This window comes from Antrostomus carolinensis, unplaced genomic scaffold, assembly GCF_000700745.2.
Source record: "Antrostomus carolinensis isolate BGI_N321 unplaced genomic scaffold, ASM70074v2 scaffold15017, whole genome shotgun sequence".
NCBI lineage: Eukaryota > Metazoa > Chordata > Aves > Caprimulgiformes > Caprimulgidae > Antrostomus > Antrostomus carolinensis.
The window spans coordinates 15,808-33,677 of NW_010325476.1; the positions used below are offsets into that span (position 1 = coordinate 15,808).

Here is a 17,870-nt window from a genome sequence, read left to right on the forward strand (position 1 = left end):
GCTTACTAAGAAACTGAGGACACGATACCTAAACATTTCATTGTCGGTGGGTCAACAGTGCTGTGGTGTTGAGAATCTGAGCTTCACAAAAGAGAAGGTCACAGAAAACTTGAGTTATCCAAATTTTTGGAAGAATTTAGGAATAGATCTCAGGTTCTCTGTCTTAGACAAAGCCTGTCTAGTTTACACCTGCTCTTTTTACTAAGCCATCCTGCTCTTGTGCATCTCTCTTCCCTCATGACAAGTTGTTTGCTGCCAGGATTTCTTCTGGCAGTAGGGTTGTCCTGTCTTATTTCCTTGTCTCTACAGAGGAGGCAGGAGAGGGTGGAAGCATGGGCAATGGGTACCTGCATACCTAAGAAGCAAAGAGGATTTGGTAGCTTTCACGTAGATCCATCATAGCTGACTGTCTCCATAACTGACATGGTTATCACGTTCTATGTTTATACAATGGAAATAACCCAGAATTCAGGATCAATAAAGCATGCAAATAAAAAGAAAACAAAGTTATTGTCCCAAATGATGCAAACAGTCCTTTATCCTCTGACCTCATTCCACTTGTATTTTCCTGGTACATTCCATGCCCATGCTCTCTGGGTGTGCTGGGGGGTGGGGGGTGGTTTTTGTCTATATTACTTTTAATATGAATTGTGTACAAAATTTCTCTTTTCAGTTGTATATGAGCACAGGTCAAGATTAGAAAAGTCATTACAAAAGGAAAGGCTTGAACATAAGAAAGCAAAAGAAGGTAAAAACATGCTTTTCATTTTGATATTTAAGATAACTTGATGATTTTGGAAAGTAACTGCAGATGTATTTTGTTCAATTTTAAAGAAGTTACCAATGTATAATGTATTAACAGGAACACCTTGGCAGATCTGTGGTGGTCTTTTTAGTAAATATTTTTAATTAAAATAATAATAATCTAATCTTTTTAAAAAGTAATAATATTTTCAGTACTGTTTACAGATCACTGCACCATAATATACCCAGAGAATGTGTGTATATCAATATACATAAATCTAACACGTGTGTAGTATGGGCATGTGTCAATCCCCTTCCAGCATGCTGAACATTTAAAACTTGTACCAAAAACATGGGGTCTTTTCTTGCATTCCATCAATGTGAAATTAAACTCTGAATCAGTATTTTTACACATGCTTAAGGGTAGACACATGCTTACATACCTTTTTCTGATTAAAACTAACTTCTAGGTGTATGTGTGTGTGAGGGAAATGTTGGCATATGTTGTATTCCTCTTGAGTTTTCTCCCGGTCTCTTGTTGTTCTAAATTCACTACAATTTTCAGAGTAAAGCCTGTATTCTTTCTAAAACTGAGGACTCAGCTGCTGAATTAAAACAACTACATTAACAAAGATTAAGAACGTGTAAGAAATTATTCTTGCTGTGCAGTTCTCGATAGCTTTCTGGTGCCATCTAGTGTAGAGCTGTCCCATTGCTCTGCAAAGGGGAGTTGGCATTTTCCAATCCTGAAAAGAGGCTCAAGGAAATTTTTGTTTTATTTAAACTTAGTCTAGAATTTCACACTTCTTAAAGTACATATTTTTGTATAATAATACGAGAATACACGATTTATAAATGTCCTTTTCCTTTTGAATGATGCAACTGGGCCTCTGCTGAGAGAGTCTGTGTAACAGATTTACCCATCTGTACTCTTGAGCCTCTATCCCTCATCTCACACTACGATATGACACTTTTTAATGAAAATATTTTATGAAACTTTTTAGTGAAAATATTTTGTCAAAATTTGAGGTGTTTTGTTTTTTTGGGGTTTTTTTTTTTTACATTCTCCATAATTTTTTTTTTTTTTAAGATCTTTTGGAAAACTGTAACTGCATAAGTATTCAGCTCCTAAGAGAATTTATGTACACAACAGTTAGGTTATTTAAGTACAGATTCTAATCTTACTCTGGGTTTTTTCCCTTTTATGTTGTAGATTTTCTTGTTTATAAACTGGAAGCACAGGAAACACTAAATAAAGGAAGGGTAAGTCCTCATTCCTAGTACAGGTTTTTAATAGCTGATGCTATTTGAGTTGCAAGATAAAGGAAATGCTTTGCAATTATAACTGTTCAAAGAGGTCTCACAAAATACTAATTGAAAGAGCGCTCACTTATTTAATTTCTACTCTGCATGCATAAGTGCTCTGCAGTTCCTAATTATTTAAGTTGTAGTAAGAGATCCTAATATCTTTTAAAAATTAATTTAGAAAATATCCTCCTATTTATATTATGGTAGTTTAAATGTAATGTTATTATTTCTAAGGGGAAGAGGGAATAATATGGCATTAGAAATCTTTCTGTAGCTTAGTCTGCAGGGAAGAGGACTGTGGCAAATTTTTAACACACAGTCCTCGAATTGGGAAGTATAAAAACATCAAGAAACTTTGTTTTATATAGCAAGTGCCAGAAGGAAAGCTGTATCTGGCAAAGGACCCAGGGACCTGTAGAGAATTCTTTATAAAGTGAATAAATTAGGATTTTATGGCTACTTCACGTTGAAACCGGGGAGCAGTTTGGGAGCTGAGTAACCAAAGTTAAAATATGTTGTTGCTGCAGTCAGTGTATATGCTTGCTGTGTTCCAAAGCAAGTGAGGAGATTAATTTTGTTTCCTGGGGAGTTAAGTCCCTTGGCTCGTGACTCCTAAACAACTGCATGTATAGAAATTAGAGGAATGACAACGTTGTTCTGTTTAACACTCGTGGTTTTGTTTTACAGCAAGACTCAAACAGCCGGTACAGCGCACTGAGTGTACAACACCAGATGCTGAAGGTAAGTGACTGAGACACCCAGTTTCATAGGACTGTGTCAGGGAGATGTGGCCTCACTGGCTTCTGGTCATTCACTCCAGAGTGTCAGTACATTCATGGTGCTTTCCTCCTACAACTGTACCATTGAAAGATGCTTCACTGCAGTTTTTCCTAGGCAGGCTGTCCAGTGGGTAATTTAATCTTATCAAATGCAATTATTTGTATAGAACGCTGGCTTATCAGACTTTACATAGTTTCTTAGACACATCCAGCAGCTCCCAATGGGACAGGGCAACTGCATGGTTAGGTGACCTACCCCTAGAACAGAAGACTGCTTGTCACAGAGATCATTTGGTGTTCGAGAGGAGCTGCAATATGCATGCTTTGAATAATAAACTTCTTGCTATGAATGTTTCCTTCATCTGGACTTATTTAACAAATTGCCAAAGACAATATTAGCCAGATATGCAGATACAGAACTGTTCCAGTGTCCAACTTGGTGTTTGCAGAGTCAACATGAAGAACTAAAGAAACAGCATGCTGACCTTGAGGAAGATCACCGAAAACAAGGAGAAGAGTTTAGCAGAACATTCAGTGATCACAAGGAGCGATACTTACAACTACAGCAGGAAAAAGAGCAGGAGATCTCTAAGCTGAAGGGTATACGCAACCTGTATCTGGCTGCCCATATTAAAATGTGTGTTTGTCATTGTGTTTTGTGTGATGTGAGACAAGGCATAGTCTCTGTTCTCACTATCAGGTCATTCCTGCATCTTATGCCTCCTGATAAGTTAAATTTTATGGATGATTTTCTGTGCCTCTTTCTGAGATCTATTCATATGTGTGCTTCTTGTTTCTACCTAGAGAAATCCTAAGAAACACAGCACTTAAAAGCCCATCAGGTGTCAGTGGCTGGTTTATCCACTGTTTCATTTTTAGTTCTAAGACTTGTATAAACCTGGAAAATTGATTTGCCTCTTTACTCTTTTTTTGTAAATGAAAAGCAATCTAAGAATGCTTGTTGCTTCCATCAGAGATTTAATGGTGCCACTTTATGAAGTGACTTGATATATATTCTCTGTATCAACTTCTCTGAAACATACTGTATGTGTATACTTGGATGATGAAGTATTCATTTCTTACTCTTGGCATCCAGTTTCCTATTAAAGAGATTCTTTGCAGACCTCCTCAATCCAAATTACACACGTGTGTAGAACAAAAGGATGGAGCTTTCCTCATCAAGGGCCTTCAGCCACTTCCTACCATGTGTCACTAACGCATGAGTTAGTTTTGGAGCTGTCTGCAGTTTTGTCTGCACAGTATTTTGCAGGGTAGAGTGTGTGTTTATTAGTTCTGCCTTGGCACCTCACCAGTGAAGTCATACAGCTAACTCTTGGACTGAGCTGGATTGCAGCCTAGCAGCTTGGAGTGTGGGCAGAGCTTGCCTGTGTCTGCTTGCAATATTCCACATCAACATCATGTAAGAAGTGGGAAGAGAAGCCCCTCTCCCTGGTCCCAGAACGTGAAGCTTTTTAAGTATGCTGGCCATCTGGGCACCTCTTCCAAAAGAACAGCTTTAGTCCTACAGCATAAAATTCTCGCTCACCAGATGCAATGTGGAGGGAGAAAGGAAAGTGGCTTCCTCTCTGAATTTTAAAGATTCAGATTACCATAATGAATTTTGCTGTCTGCAGTCCCCAGCATGAACAGTGATGCCTAATTCCAGTTGCACACTGGATGCACTCATACAAAAATTTAACTAAATTTTACTATTTTCTGCTTGAAAATGTAGAGTTTTTCAGAGGCCTGGGGAGAGGTGTAACATAAAGAAGCCATACAATTACTCTAATCCATTTTTACTGTAGCAATTGTGTAGGATTTTATGTAGGTTTTGTTATAGTCTTAATTTTGATGCTTAATCTAATATTGTAAATCTGACTGGGTTTAAATTCTATATGTCATTTCTTTTAAATAGAATCTCTGTATAACTTACGGGAGGAGAACAGACAGCTGAGAAAAGCTCACCAAGACATTCACACTCAGCTACAAGATGTCAAGGTAGGCTCTACTTTGAGGAGAACTTTCAAGACCATTAAGAATATAAAACTTCCCAGGTTTTAACGAGCCAGTAACGGGCTGTGACAAAGATTTGTAATATCTGTTATGTGGCAAAAAGGAGAGGAATATGGCTGAACTGGATTTCTTGTGTTTTGTCACCTGCACTTTAGGTACATGCTCATTTAAAAAAAAGAATTGAAAGAGAAGTATTTACAATAGAAATTGGAATTGGAAATTTGACTTTGCAAGTTAAGAATTGTGTTTTGGCAAACTAAGTTTCCTAAAAATGAATGTCTTGCAGCTCTATTTTTTTAAATGTTCATCAGTGTCTACTCCAACTTTTAACTTTTAGTTACACAAATTCTGGCCTCCAAAATTTTCTTTCCTGGCATGCTTGCTTTCTCTGTGTGTTTAATATGCATTCCATGTTAAATCAATAAATGCTGTCATTCCAACTCAGGATTTTCTTTTCAAAATAAGTTGAATTATTTTCTTAGTTCAAAATCCCTCAGGCTACCCAATTTACTTTTAGAATGAACTTTATGTAAAACATGTCATGTTCTTCTTTTTGTGTAGCAACAGCATAAGAACTTACTCTCCCAACACAACCAGCTTGTAGTGACATTGGAAGACCACAAGAGTGCACTAGCTGCTGCTCAGGTCAGAAAGGAAAGCAGCTTCTATTAGCTTTAACCTTCCTAAAAAAAGCCTTGTTTCTCCTAGTTCAGCTGACTGTAACGTGATGCATGTAGCCTTTCGCATGGGGAATTTGCAGTTAGCACCACGCTGCACACTTGCAGGGAAATGCATGAGTTTCAGGACTTGCACTTAAAAAGAAGCTGCAACAAATCATAGAGCTGTCGGAAAAATTAAAAGCTGTATTGTAGGTCCAAGAGTGCATGTGTTAGTGAAAAGAAAAATATCTTTGCTTCTGTGAGAGCTGGCGAATACCTTTCTTTCTCTGTCTTCTCTGATAGAACTTCTATTAGTTTAACCCCCCACACTCTGACATTCAGATGTATGATTATAAAGACCTGGATGCTGCTCTACTATAAAGTCTCTTTTTGTGTGTGACTGGAAAGTTTCTAAGGCAATATACATCAGTGCAACAGAAGTAGAATATACATATATATATATATATACACACACACACACACATAGTCACACAGAGAAATGTAAACTGCAGGTGGAACTCAAATTAGTTAAAAAAAGCAGCAGCATTACCTTTCTTAAATGTAATTTTCAAGTGAACTATCCATGAAGCAAAAACTTTGCTAGACTATTGCATATTCAGTCAGCTGTGCTGGTACGAGCTGTGCAGGCCACAGGGAATCTGAAGGTAGGAGTAATGTTGGAGCAGAGGAAGACTATTGGTGAAAGATCAGAGGGGAAGGCAATGAGGCAGTGTGAAGTTATTTTTATTCCTGACTTAATTTTCTTCATTTAGGTATTTTCATGGTCCACAAAATCATTAGCAACACTAAAAGCACTGGATTTCTTCACCCCCCCTCTCAGTTCTGCTGCTTGTGCATGTCAGTATGTATAGATGTTAAAAAAATATGGAAAGACCAGGAAAGTCCCTCATGACTAAATATATATGAAGAATCTTAATTTCCAGTACTAAAATCTGCTGGCAGCTAATTTTAAGCTCTTCTCCCACTGGCCACATTAGCTGCTTGGTATGTGTTTACTAACATCTGAAATTCCACAAGGGCAGATGCAGGGTCTGATTTAAGGTTCACCACATCCAAAGGGAAGCTCTGTATACTTCTGCCTTTGATTCAATTCTTTAATTGGAAAACATGTAACACACAAAGCCAGAATGTGACATTTATCATATGGAGAACGTTTCCTTCAACAGAAGTGTCTTGCACATTCTTTCAGAACAGAAGGTATTTAGCACAGTTGCATAGTTTCTCCTGCAAACCAGCTACAGAAAGTTCACAAGGGATTATTGCTTAGAAACACAGCTCGATAAATGATCCCCCTATTTCTAAGTGTATTCTAGACATTAAATATCAGCAGTCAATACTGCACTAATGAATTTGTGACCTGGATCTTTAAAGCATTGTAATCTTTGTACTTTTCCGTAGCTCAAAGAGCCAGACGGATTCATTACATATTTTTATAAACTCTTGTCTTTCTGCCAGTGTTAATACCTCTTAGGCTGTGGCCTTGAATCACAATGTTCAGCTTAGAATCACTCATGCAGTGGAATGGAGTATTTGAATTGGGATCTGGACGTGCACTGTTTAAATATCCCAGTATATTAGTCTCTCTCCATGGTCAGTGAGTGGGAAAAGGAGAAAAAAAAAATAAATCAGAGACCTGTGTATTAGTCTTATGTTAAGTAAATACTATTTTTTCCTCTAAAATTTCTTACTGGATTCTCCAATAGTTAATCAGGAAACAGAAATATCCCTCTGGAATGACAAGTGTAATTACTGTGCATTCTGCTTTGCTTTTAGGCCCGTCTCTTTTAACGGATGCCATAGTCTTTTGAAGATGCTTCGAGGTGCGTCTAGCTTCGGAGCTGTCACATGCATTGCATCATGTCAATCTGTAGCACTGTGGATATTGTTTTGTATGAGTATTTTGCATTGTACATCAATGCATCATGCCTGTCTGCTGTACTATTGATTGCTATGATACCACAATCACACACACAATGACATACGCAGTCACCGAGTGTAAACTGTAGACAGATTTTTATCCTGAATTTTAAAAAGGATTATGAATTGCACCTCTGACTTCAAAATGGTTAATAAACACACCCACCACCTCTACTGGAGTAACAGGGAAGCCCTCTTATGGGGCACTGTCTTGTATATGCAGCTAGTCAGCTTTTATAAATCCTGTCCATCTCCAGAATTTTATTTTAGGAGATAATCTCTCCTGTATATCTGCTGTATAGACAGGGACTGCTGTACCACCCAGCCCGGATTATCATACTGGACTTTAAAGCTTTTGGAAAGTATCCTGATCTTGTACAAAGTTAAACAGCAAATCAAATCACCAGATTTTACTGTTGCATTTCAGGAAGACTTTAGAAATGTGTAATTCCTCCCTGCCCACCCCCCCTTTTATTCTCTTTTCCTTGCTCTTCGCCAAGGGTGTACTATGACTTTCTTTGCCTCAGTTCTATATGTTGGCTGTTGTCTTGTGTACCACCTGTCTAAATGTCAAGGATTTGGCATTTTCATGATGTGTATATGTACATTAAAACTACAGTTTCTGAAAGAACTGCACTTCTTTCTGCTAGTAAAGGAGAAGTTGTGGTGCTCTCAATTTCCCTTGCTTTAGTCTGACAAGAAAACTGCATCATCCCCTTTTGACAATTCTGCTTGGCATGAATAAAACAAAAAAATCTTTGTCTTTGTCCCACAGAGTTCTAATATACTTGGTGTGCATGTGCACTTTGGCTGAAAAGATTGTCATGAATCAATGTTATCTAGTGCGTGGAAACACCCAATTTTAAAAGCTCCTGGCTCTTCTCCTCTCTCATATTTGCTCTGATGTGAATATCGAGTCTTTCTACCACATGTCTTGCCAGCAAGTTCACTCAGAGGTGACTGTATTTTATTAAGCAATTGATTTGGACACATTATTATTAATTAATGTGTTGACTTTAGTCCCAGGTGGAGGAATACAAACAATTGAAGGACACACTCAACAAAATGCCAAGTTTCCGACAGCCTGAGAAGTTAGAACAACCAAACGAGCAACCAGAGGTGCGAGCACCATCTCCTCACAGTGACCTCCCAACACACCATGAAGCTGTGGCTGAAGAGCACAAAGAGGTATAAACTACTGACTGGCTACAGGTGCCACTGGAAATGGTTGTTATTCAGCAAAATAACTAGCTGTGTGCTTAAATTCCATTAGAAGTGTGTGTTTAATTGTACACATCTGTCAGTTCTTTAGTAAAGTGGTAAAGAACAGTTTAATCTTATCAAGTAGTAGAAAAATATATAATTATGACCTTTTCTCCGTGACTGTAAATGCACTTAAAACTGGTTTATGTGAGCTGTTTTAAGAAGTTGCTATAATTCTTAATTTATTTTTTTTAAATAATAAGCAGATTCTAAAATTTTGGATATCTTGTGTTATAGAAAAGCTTTAACAAGTTCTGAAGAAACTGTCTTTTCACATGTTTTATAAAGTTTCAGTGGCATGCTTGAAGTCAGTATATTTAAAATTGGCACAGTATCCAATGCTCAAAAAGAAAGCAAAGTTGTGGGTAAAGTCTAGAAGTTACAGTATCAGTTGTGGTTTTGTTTTACAAGAGCTCTTGGCCAGCAGAACCTACGGGAAATAAAAATACAAAGCTTCCTTTGTAGATGCAGAATTATAATAGTTTTGTTCCACTTCAGATAAAACGAGGCTTAACCTACTTTATGATGCAATTGTACAACACCTCACGGAGCTGTGCAGAGCCAAGAATCGGGTATTGATACCATTTGGCAGGAGGGGTAGCTTGTTCCAAAGCAGACATTTGGCTCTCCTGCCTACAACTTCACAACTGCAGGCTGGAATAAAAGCATCTATATCTGGTCCTTGGCTCTTTTGAAAATATGAAATCCATAATATCTTGTGCACACATAATCTTGTGTATGTTTTGCAGAATGAGAAGCCAAAAGAGAGAGAAGAAATAAATACCCAGGAAAAAGAAGACAGAGCTGAGCCTTTTCATCTACAAAGAAGGGCTAATGAGGGACAGCACGCCAAAGAACTAAATATTCAGGAGCAACAAGAAGCTGGAGAAGATGATGAGCAACATGTTGATCAAGTTGAAGAGGAACGCAAAAAAGAACTTGAGGAGGAAGAAATGGAGCAGGCAGGTCAGCCTGAGCACTTAGAGGAGGAACAGGATCAAGTACCAGAAGAGCATGAGTGGAAAAAACAGGAACAGCAAGAAGAAGAAACAAACATGTTGGGTGATCATCTTCATTCAGAGGTATGGAGCTCTTTTCAACAGATTGATTAAATTTGCTGTTTAAAGGGAGGCATCTCTTATCATTGCCTGTTTCTAGGTAAAATCAGTGTCATATTTATAGAAAGCTTGGGATTCAAATCACTTGGATGCACAGGATTCAAGCTCAACTTCAGCACACACATACTGCAGTACTTGCCAAAATGCAGCTTAATGAACATTATTCTGGTGATAAAAAGCAACAGATGGGGAAAAAAGAGCAATCAGGTTGAATCCCATCTCCTACTTAAATCTGAGGCCTGTGGTAGCTGGTGGGAAGAAGATAGCTGATGAGAACGAGATTTATCTTCAGCACTTTGATGGAGACCTGTCCTGCCTTATTAATTTGATGCATCTCAGCAAATTGCAGTGTGTTTCCTTGTGAGATATACCTGCCTTCTGTAAACACATTTCCATCTAAATGTTTGCTGTCATTTCACGAGAAATTTTAACTGCAAGATGAACATAACTAAAATAGCCAGGGGAAATCAGGGCACAGCAATGACAAGTCTTGTTCCTGCAGCTCTAAATAAAACCAGCAGATCTTGGATTTAAATTCTAGATTGGCTCTCCAGTGGAAAATATATTTTACTGATCTCACCTTAGGCTCTGTAAACACTTACACTCCTAACAGATTAATTCTGTAACTCCAGTGTGATGAGAAGCCATTGTTGGAGAGGTGCAGTGGATTAGAACAGCAGCAGCAGGAGTGAAACTGGACTTAAAGTTACTGCTGGCTGTAAAAAATGTGCAGTGTCTCATTGAAGGCTCAAAGCAGCCCCTGTGGAAATGACGAGTTAAATCAATGGGAACATATTTAACTGTCTTAATTGTCAGCCATCAAAATTTGCTTTTACTGGTAATGCATTGGGAGTTTTTGTTATTATTGATGTGTAAGAAAAGGATGGCTTTCCTCAGCCCATGATGTCCTCTTCCTTCCCCATGTTCTCCACAGACACCCCAACACTTCCAGTCTATGTTCAAACAAAATAATTAAACTTCAAGCAGAGACAAGAAAACTTTAAAGTAACTTTGCTGTAATTCTGCCTATTGCGTGTAGCATCTGCATAATTTTCCCTCTTGTCACAGGTTTCTGCATGCTTGTTTCTGATTATGGAAATTATGATTAATCTATGACTAAACACATTTCTCTGACAGGTAACAGCAACAAAAGCTGTAACAAAAGGACATAAACCAGCTTATGAACAACAACTAGAGCAGCAACGTCTTGCAGCCCAAAGAGTGGAGGAAGCCTATCAGCTACGAGAACATCAGGAATCACTACACCAGCAAAGACTGCGAGGACAGCTATTACAGCAGCAACAGCTTCAAGAAAAAGAGATTCAGCTGCAGAAACAGGCAGAACAAGGAGAAAAACTCTATAAAACCCGGCTAAGGTTAAATTCTTTTACATGAGTTTGTCATGGTCTGTGCTCTGGGTTTTATGACTTGCACCGTACACCACACCACCTTTGAAAAGAGAGTGGTTTAATGCTATAACCTGCCCAGAAACTAAATTCAGTGAGCCTCATCTTCTTTCCAAGCATAAATCTGATTGCTAGTTTAAAAGGTTTTTCCTTTCCCTTCCCTTTTTTTTGTTTTTTCATTTTACTTCTGAAGCCTCTGAAGTCTGGAGTAATGAGTGCACGTTGCCATGCACATCCTTGGAGGAGGTTAGGGGCTTCTAGTGTACAATGCCCCTTGTCTTAAAGCTTGCTTTAAATTGGTAATTATTTTCCACTAAGCAGCAATTGTGATCTTGTAATATCTTAAGCCCACTGAATTTTCTTTGCTGAAACACTGAAATATTCATTATTAACTTGACCCATGTTCTAAAAGGATTTTGGTATGAAAAAGCCTTTCATAAATTGATAGTCAAAATAGTCCTGCAAGAACAACCACACAAGTAAAACCCTTTCAAGGTGAAAGCTAAAACTTTTTATTCAACAAAATAACTGATTTATGCTGTCTGTCTTTAAGACCCTTTATCTGAGAGGTTCTCTGCTTCCAGTTCATAGTATTTGTGCTTTGATTATGGAATATACTTGCTTAGGAGTTCTGAAAATACAAGGCAGATCCCATTGATATATAGAGAGATGCAAGCACAGAAGTTAGTATAGTAGGACAAGAAAGTCTTTGTTCTACAAAGTATATTTCAGGAAAGATAATGTGAGAAAACATTAAGTAATAGGAAGCTAAACTGGAACCCATCCTGGCAGGAGCTGGGAGAGGCAGAGATGCAGTAGGATGGTTTGTTTATTAAAGCAGAAACACGCTTTTTTGAAACTGATGTATTGGCATTTATTTTTCTCAGCCAACAGGGTCATTATGATAACATGGACCATGATATTGTGCAAGGGGAAGAAGAGCAAGGTATTCAGGAAGAGGAAGGAGGTAAGATAAAAGCTTCCTGTGTACCGCCTTTCATGTGAGATTTTAATATTCATTTCATATCCAGTTTGGCTTCAAGTGAAATATAAACTTGTAATTCAAAACCAGAAGCTCAGATAACGTTGGCTGAAGTGACTGACTGAAATACAGGTATGACTAAAGATCATATCCACATTCCTGAAAGGACAAGTGTCCTTTTGATTGAGCTACTAGGATAGGGCTTTGTGGATCTTTATGTTCCTGGCTGTGCCTGTGATTTTGTTTGATCTCTTCAAATTATGTAATCTTTTAGTGTCTGGTTTCTACTAACTGTAAAACAATCCTGTTATCATTCTCTGTTTAGGTAAGCTCTTTAGGTAAAGGCTGCCTACTAAAAGCATGTATGGAAGCTAGTATATAGGAGACTCTTTCTTAAAAGGGCTAACTAGAAACTGCTGTAATACAATAATAATATCAAAAATTTGTCAGCTTATGAACGTGACAACCAGCGCCAGGATGAAGGTGAAGATGATGATCAAAATAATGCAAATGAACAGCAAGAACCAGAACATCATGTAGAAAATCAGCAGGCTGATGAATCAGTGAGTATGAATTAAGATGCAGGGGATTGCAATCATTACTGAAGGGAAAACCCAGAAGTCTCATCTAACATAATTACATATTACAGAAATAAGATGAACCAGAGGTCTGCTAGGAAGACAAGCTTGACAGTTTAAAACTACATCTAAGATCTATTTAAAGCTATCCTTACTGATTTGGGAAGAAATCAAAAAAAGTTTCCTTGTTGGAAACAAGTTGCTTTTCTACATTCCTTTGATCTGTGCTTTAGGTGGAGTAAAGGATTTGGATGTAGTTGGGATTTGAGCAGGTAAACTTGGATTCAGAAAAATAACAGGAGTAACTCATTGGTGGTCTGTGAAAATGAGTGGTGACAGTGTTTGTCATGCTATCGTTAGTTAAGAGGGTAAGAGCCAACTCAATAGCCACTGAAACCAGCTGGAGTCAGTACAGAAGTGTGAGATCTTGACAGAGGACATACCTCTGCACTGAACACAGCCATGATACCAACCACACAGAGATGTGGATACAGGAGAGTCAGTCTTGTGCCTTCCCCCAGGCTCCATCTTACTTGGTGTTGTGGAACATCAAGCATATCATCTTCACTCCCCTTGCCCTCAGCAAATTAAGTTGTATAGTAAATATTTCTAAAGGATCTTTAACTTGTCAGCTATAAAGATATCAGAAATTTTACTGAATGATAAGCAGAAATAAAATGCTCGTTTTCTGAATGGCAAAGTATGTTGAAGTTTTCTTTTGTTTTATTATAAATATAGACAAGGTCAGTACTGCAGGACAGACTGGTACTGAAAGATTACAGCAGCTCTTTTGAGCCAGGAGCATTTAAACTCTTATCTCTTTTCACATGGTCTTATCAGGCATTGTCAGTTGTCAGATAGTCAGTAAACAAAAGGAGTTCAACAGCCAGTGTGAAATAAGTCATCAGATGCAGTCTGGTTTTCAGCAGACAGATACCCATCCTGCAGTTCTGTCTGTGTTCAGTGCTCAAGTCCTTTTTCTTTTAGGAACTGACACTTCTGTATTAGCGAGGGTTTGATCTAGTGACCCCTGATGCCTGTAGAGAGATTGAAGCTGGATGCAGTCAGTATGAAGTTGGCTCATGCTTGGGTAGCTTACAAGTGAAATGGAATTTGACTGTGAGATAAAAACACATATTCAACATTCACTTCTGAAAATTACAGAAGGCAGCCATGGAAGATGTGAATCCTGCTGATGACCCCAACAATCAGGGAGAAGATGAATTTGAGGAAGCTGAGCAAGAGAGAGAAGAAAATCTACCAGATGAAAATGAAAAGCAGAAGCAGACCAGTCAGAAACAAGGACATCCGGGAATGGAAGAGCACCTTGTGGTCAGTAAAGGGAAAGGAAGCATCTGTAGGTCCTCTTGAAGGACAGTGTAGTGTTCTCTGACAGCTTGGTCAGAGAACACTGAACTTGGATTTTTAAAGATCTCTTTTAAGCCATATCTGACATATGCAGGTAAAAGTGTGGAATGGCTCCTGGTGATACATCAGTATGTCTTTCGTCACTGGCTCCACTCAGCGAGGTTCTGTAGTCTCATAGTTCAGGACCTTGGTATTTACCTTCACACAAGGCCCTGCAAGAACTATCTTGGTGTTCATACAATCATCATGTCTTTGCACAAATCCCTTCTACACCATTTCCATGCCATCGACACTCAATCAACTGTAAGCAGTGGTGTCACTTGCCTTCTGTGGCCATTCCAGTGAATGCTGCACATTTCAACCCTGTTTAAACTATAAACTCCTCTAGCCAGAGAGAACCTGTATTTTCATGGCATTGGTCTTTAATGGTGTGAATATTTCATTGTCTTCCTGCTTAGTATGGAAAGTCTTGCTTTTATTCTGTGAAGTGGTTTTTATTATAATCATTCTGCTGTCTATTTTTTAATTTAGGGCAGTTCTAAATCATCTAGCCAGGCTATCATTAATGTTAATGAACGCACTGTAACTTCTTATGCTATTATTGTTACTTTAGTTTTTCATAAAGTCTTGTTCCAGAAGAAGAAGCTTTAACCTTCAGTCCTCTAAAGTTAATAGGCACGCACAGAGAGCTTGATTTTTATATGATCTTTCTGCAGATGGCAGGAAATCCTGACCAGCAGGAAGATAATGTGGATGAACAATACCAAGAAGAGGGAGAAGAGGAGGTAAGGAACCAGACAGAAGGCGTAGGTGGACTTGGGTATCATAACACATCTCCATTAACGTTCAACATTGGGATCTTTTTATAACTGCAAAATGAACCGAAATCAATTTGTCTGACTTTATGAAACCTAGGAATTCTTGGCCATTACTCTACTGTCCACTTCCAGACATATTTAGTGTTACTCATATGCTGCAATCCATTAGTCTTTCATGCAACACAGTATTAATTGCACAATAATTGAAAAGAGTGAGCCATTTGTAACAGAAGGAAAAATTCCTGAAAACCTTAAGCCTTCTGAAGGTCACTGAAAATCTCATTAACTTTGAATCTCTAATCACGCACTGCTGTTCTGGGCAAACTGCTGTCTTGGCCAGTTACTTACTCTTTAGCTCTGACTTTGATTTATCTGTGCTCCTCCTAAGCAATCCAAGTTATGTAAACCTAAACCCTTACTATTCGTGGAGTTAAATAGTCAGGAAGCTGTGACCACATTGCTTTGAACTGGAGGAGAAAAGGAGGGGAAGGGATTTTTTCCCCTCTATGTTGACTGGCACACTCATTATGCATGCACTAGCATAAGCTGCCCTGCAGTTCTCCAATACCTACCTAATCAATTGCTATTTTCTACTCCATACGTAATGATTTACAAAAAGCAATAGAAATGGCTACTCATTGTTCCCTTATGGGGTAACACTTTGTCTAAATTAGCTGGGATGCACTTAGAATTCACCAGTGTGAAAGAAGGTTACTGAAACCAAACCAGGTCATTAGGAACTGGGAATAGTTGGCTTTTGGCAAATACTCTTTGCCTTACAGGAAGGAATTTAATACATGTTTCATAAAGTCCTATAACCAGTGTGCTTACTGGAAATATTAAAGAGTGAGCAGTGATTGAGTCAAGCAATCAAGAAAGATTAAGATGCTGTAATCAGGAATAGTTTCTTTAGTAGGTTGACTTAAATATTATACATTGCTGTTATTCCAATATTTCCCATATATCCCTCAGAGTGATCCAAGTTTGGTGGCAGCCCTTCTGCTGGCAGCAATACCTCACCCCAAAGGGCTTGTTCACAAGCAGCTTTGCCTCCTGATGGAAGCAACTGCTAAATATACTCTCCTGCTGCTGGTGTTGGTGAGAAGGCTGTTGCTGTTCAGGAGAACACGATAGCAGCTGCTAGAGGAAGGGAGCCCTGGTGAAAGCAGTGGTCTCATCCTTCCTCTTTGTGACAGGGGTAGGTAGCAGTACTGAGTAGCAAATGCTTCCCAGGCAGGAGAAACAGCTTTTTCCTCATGGGGAGAGCTGTACAGACTTAAAGAAGCATCTTACCCAGCTTATAGGACATAATTTTGAGCAGATTTGCATAACAGCATCCTCAAAAAACAAAAAAAAAAATCGAGTTTACTTCTAAAAGCATGCCCCTCTGCCTCTTCCAAATTATCACCTCAACTTAAAGTGATGTGGAACTGCTGATAGAAAAGAGAGAAGTGATAGAGGAGGCCAAACATCTGGAAAACAGATAAGTGTGGCCTGTTCTCTCTTCAGCTACAGAGTTGGAAGAGATTATTTTTCATTTCCAATTCCCCTTTGCTTTTTTGTGGTTTCCCAGGAGCAGTTGGCAGGAGAATCACTCAACTGATGGGAAAACATGGACAAAGTTACCATTAAATACCTACATTGCATTTCCACACTGAAGTAGTTCTAGGAGTCCACAGTGGGGTAGAAGTGTCGGTAATGACTCTTTGCTGTGTTGTGACACTCTCACTATGAAGGACAAGGAGAAAAGAATATATATGGAAAGTTAAAACATGGAATAGAAATCTAAATGTGTTGGCTGATGATGAGCAAGTCTGAAAATTGAGGTTAAGAGTGAGTTCCCTGATTGTTGGGTGGTTGTTTTTTTTCCTCCTTTAACCTCTCCACGCCCTCTCCTCCCTTTCTTTTGAATCTTCATTCTGTAGAAGTATAGCTGTGAAAATGTGCACCTTTATGCCACAGGCTACATTTTTTTAAAGGAAATTAAAATATACACAATATCTCGGTGCTTTTTAGATACAGGAAGATTTGACTGAAGAGAAGAAACGAGAACTGGAACGCAATGCTGAAGAGCCATATGGTGAAAATGATGAAAATGTAAGTACTGTGTAAACCCACAAATTTGGTGACTTGATTAAACACTCAATATAACTGTGATGGTGTCACAATGGCATTACATAGTAATTGTTGCAGCTTGCTTTAGACCTTTAAATTTCTGTCCCAACTTCCTTTTGCTCATCTTTCCACCCCACATCCATTCTTACTGCCTGGAGGCCTTTGGAAATCTTTTCCTGTTTCTGTCCATCAGCTCTGACAACTCCAGCTGACAATCATTTTTCCTTTTCCTTCACCTCCTCTCATTACCTCAAAATGGCAGTTGCACTGAAACCTTTCTCTCCCTGCAATTAGGCAGATGAAAAGAATAACGGAGGGGCAGATCAAGAGCAAGAAATGCAAGAAGAGAACAATCAGAAAGAAGTTCATGAAGAAAACTATGAAGAAGAAGAGGAGGAGGAAGAGGAAGGCAGAGCTGTTGCAGCAAAAACACGTAGACGAGGGGAGATGTAATCTTCTTAATTTTTTTTTATTTGCAGCACACAAATTCCTGTTTCTGTTTTGTTTTGGGTTTTTTTTTTTAAAAAAACCAAAACAAACCAACTTTTTTAGGATATTTAATTTCCAAAAAAAGTTTTGTGTTTTACACTTTTTACTTTTCTATTAGATGCTCTCCTATGTTTATATGAATACGGTATTTTGATACTCTAGCTTAGGATTTCTTTTCTATTAAAGCTGTACATAAACAGACATCATCTAGGTTTGATTTTTCATCATTCTGGGCATGTTTTCTAAAGGCCATTTCCGAACTCACTTTCACCTCGTCTGAGTCTGACAGAGG

The 17,870-nt window shown here is 38.4% G+C and overlaps 1 protein-coding gene across 1 annotated transcript in view; it reads left to right on the plus strand.

Moving 5' to 3' along the window:
- GOLIM4 (golgi integral membrane protein 4) overlaps positions 1 to 17,585 on the plus strand; it is a 33,373-nt gene extending 15,788 nt beyond the window's left edge. The window contains exons 2-16 of the mRNA XM_010171232.1: positions 674 to 748; positions 1,958 to 2,007; positions 2,740 to 2,793; positions 3,281 to 3,431; positions 4,747 to 4,829; positions 5,406 to 5,489; positions 8,462 to 8,629; positions 9,454 to 9,786; positions 10,960 to 11,198; positions 12,116 to 12,195; positions 12,661 to 12,773; positions 13,953 to 14,120; positions 14,873 to 14,941; positions 16,991 to 17,071; positions 17,384 to 17,585. Coding sequence (XP_010169534.1) covers positions 674 to 748; positions 1,958 to 2,007; positions 2,740 to 2,793; positions 3,281 to 3,431; positions 4,747 to 4,829; positions 5,406 to 5,489; positions 8,462 to 8,629; positions 9,454 to 9,786; positions 10,960 to 11,198; positions 12,116 to 12,195; positions 12,661 to 12,773; positions 13,953 to 14,120; positions 14,873 to 14,941; positions 16,991 to 17,071; positions 17,384 to 17,542 — 1,907 coding nt within the window. The 3' untranslated portion in view covers positions 17,543 to 17,585. The remainder of the gene's footprint in view (positions 1 to 673; positions 749 to 1,957; positions 2,008 to 2,739; positions 2,794 to 3,280; positions 3,432 to 4,746; positions 4,830 to 5,405; positions 5,490 to 8,461; positions 8,630 to 9,453; positions 9,787 to 10,959; positions 11,199 to 12,115; positions 12,196 to 12,660; positions 12,774 to 13,952; positions 14,121 to 14,872; positions 14,942 to 16,990; positions 17,072 to 17,383) is intronic.
- Positions 17,586 to 17,870: the final 285 nt, after the last annotated feature.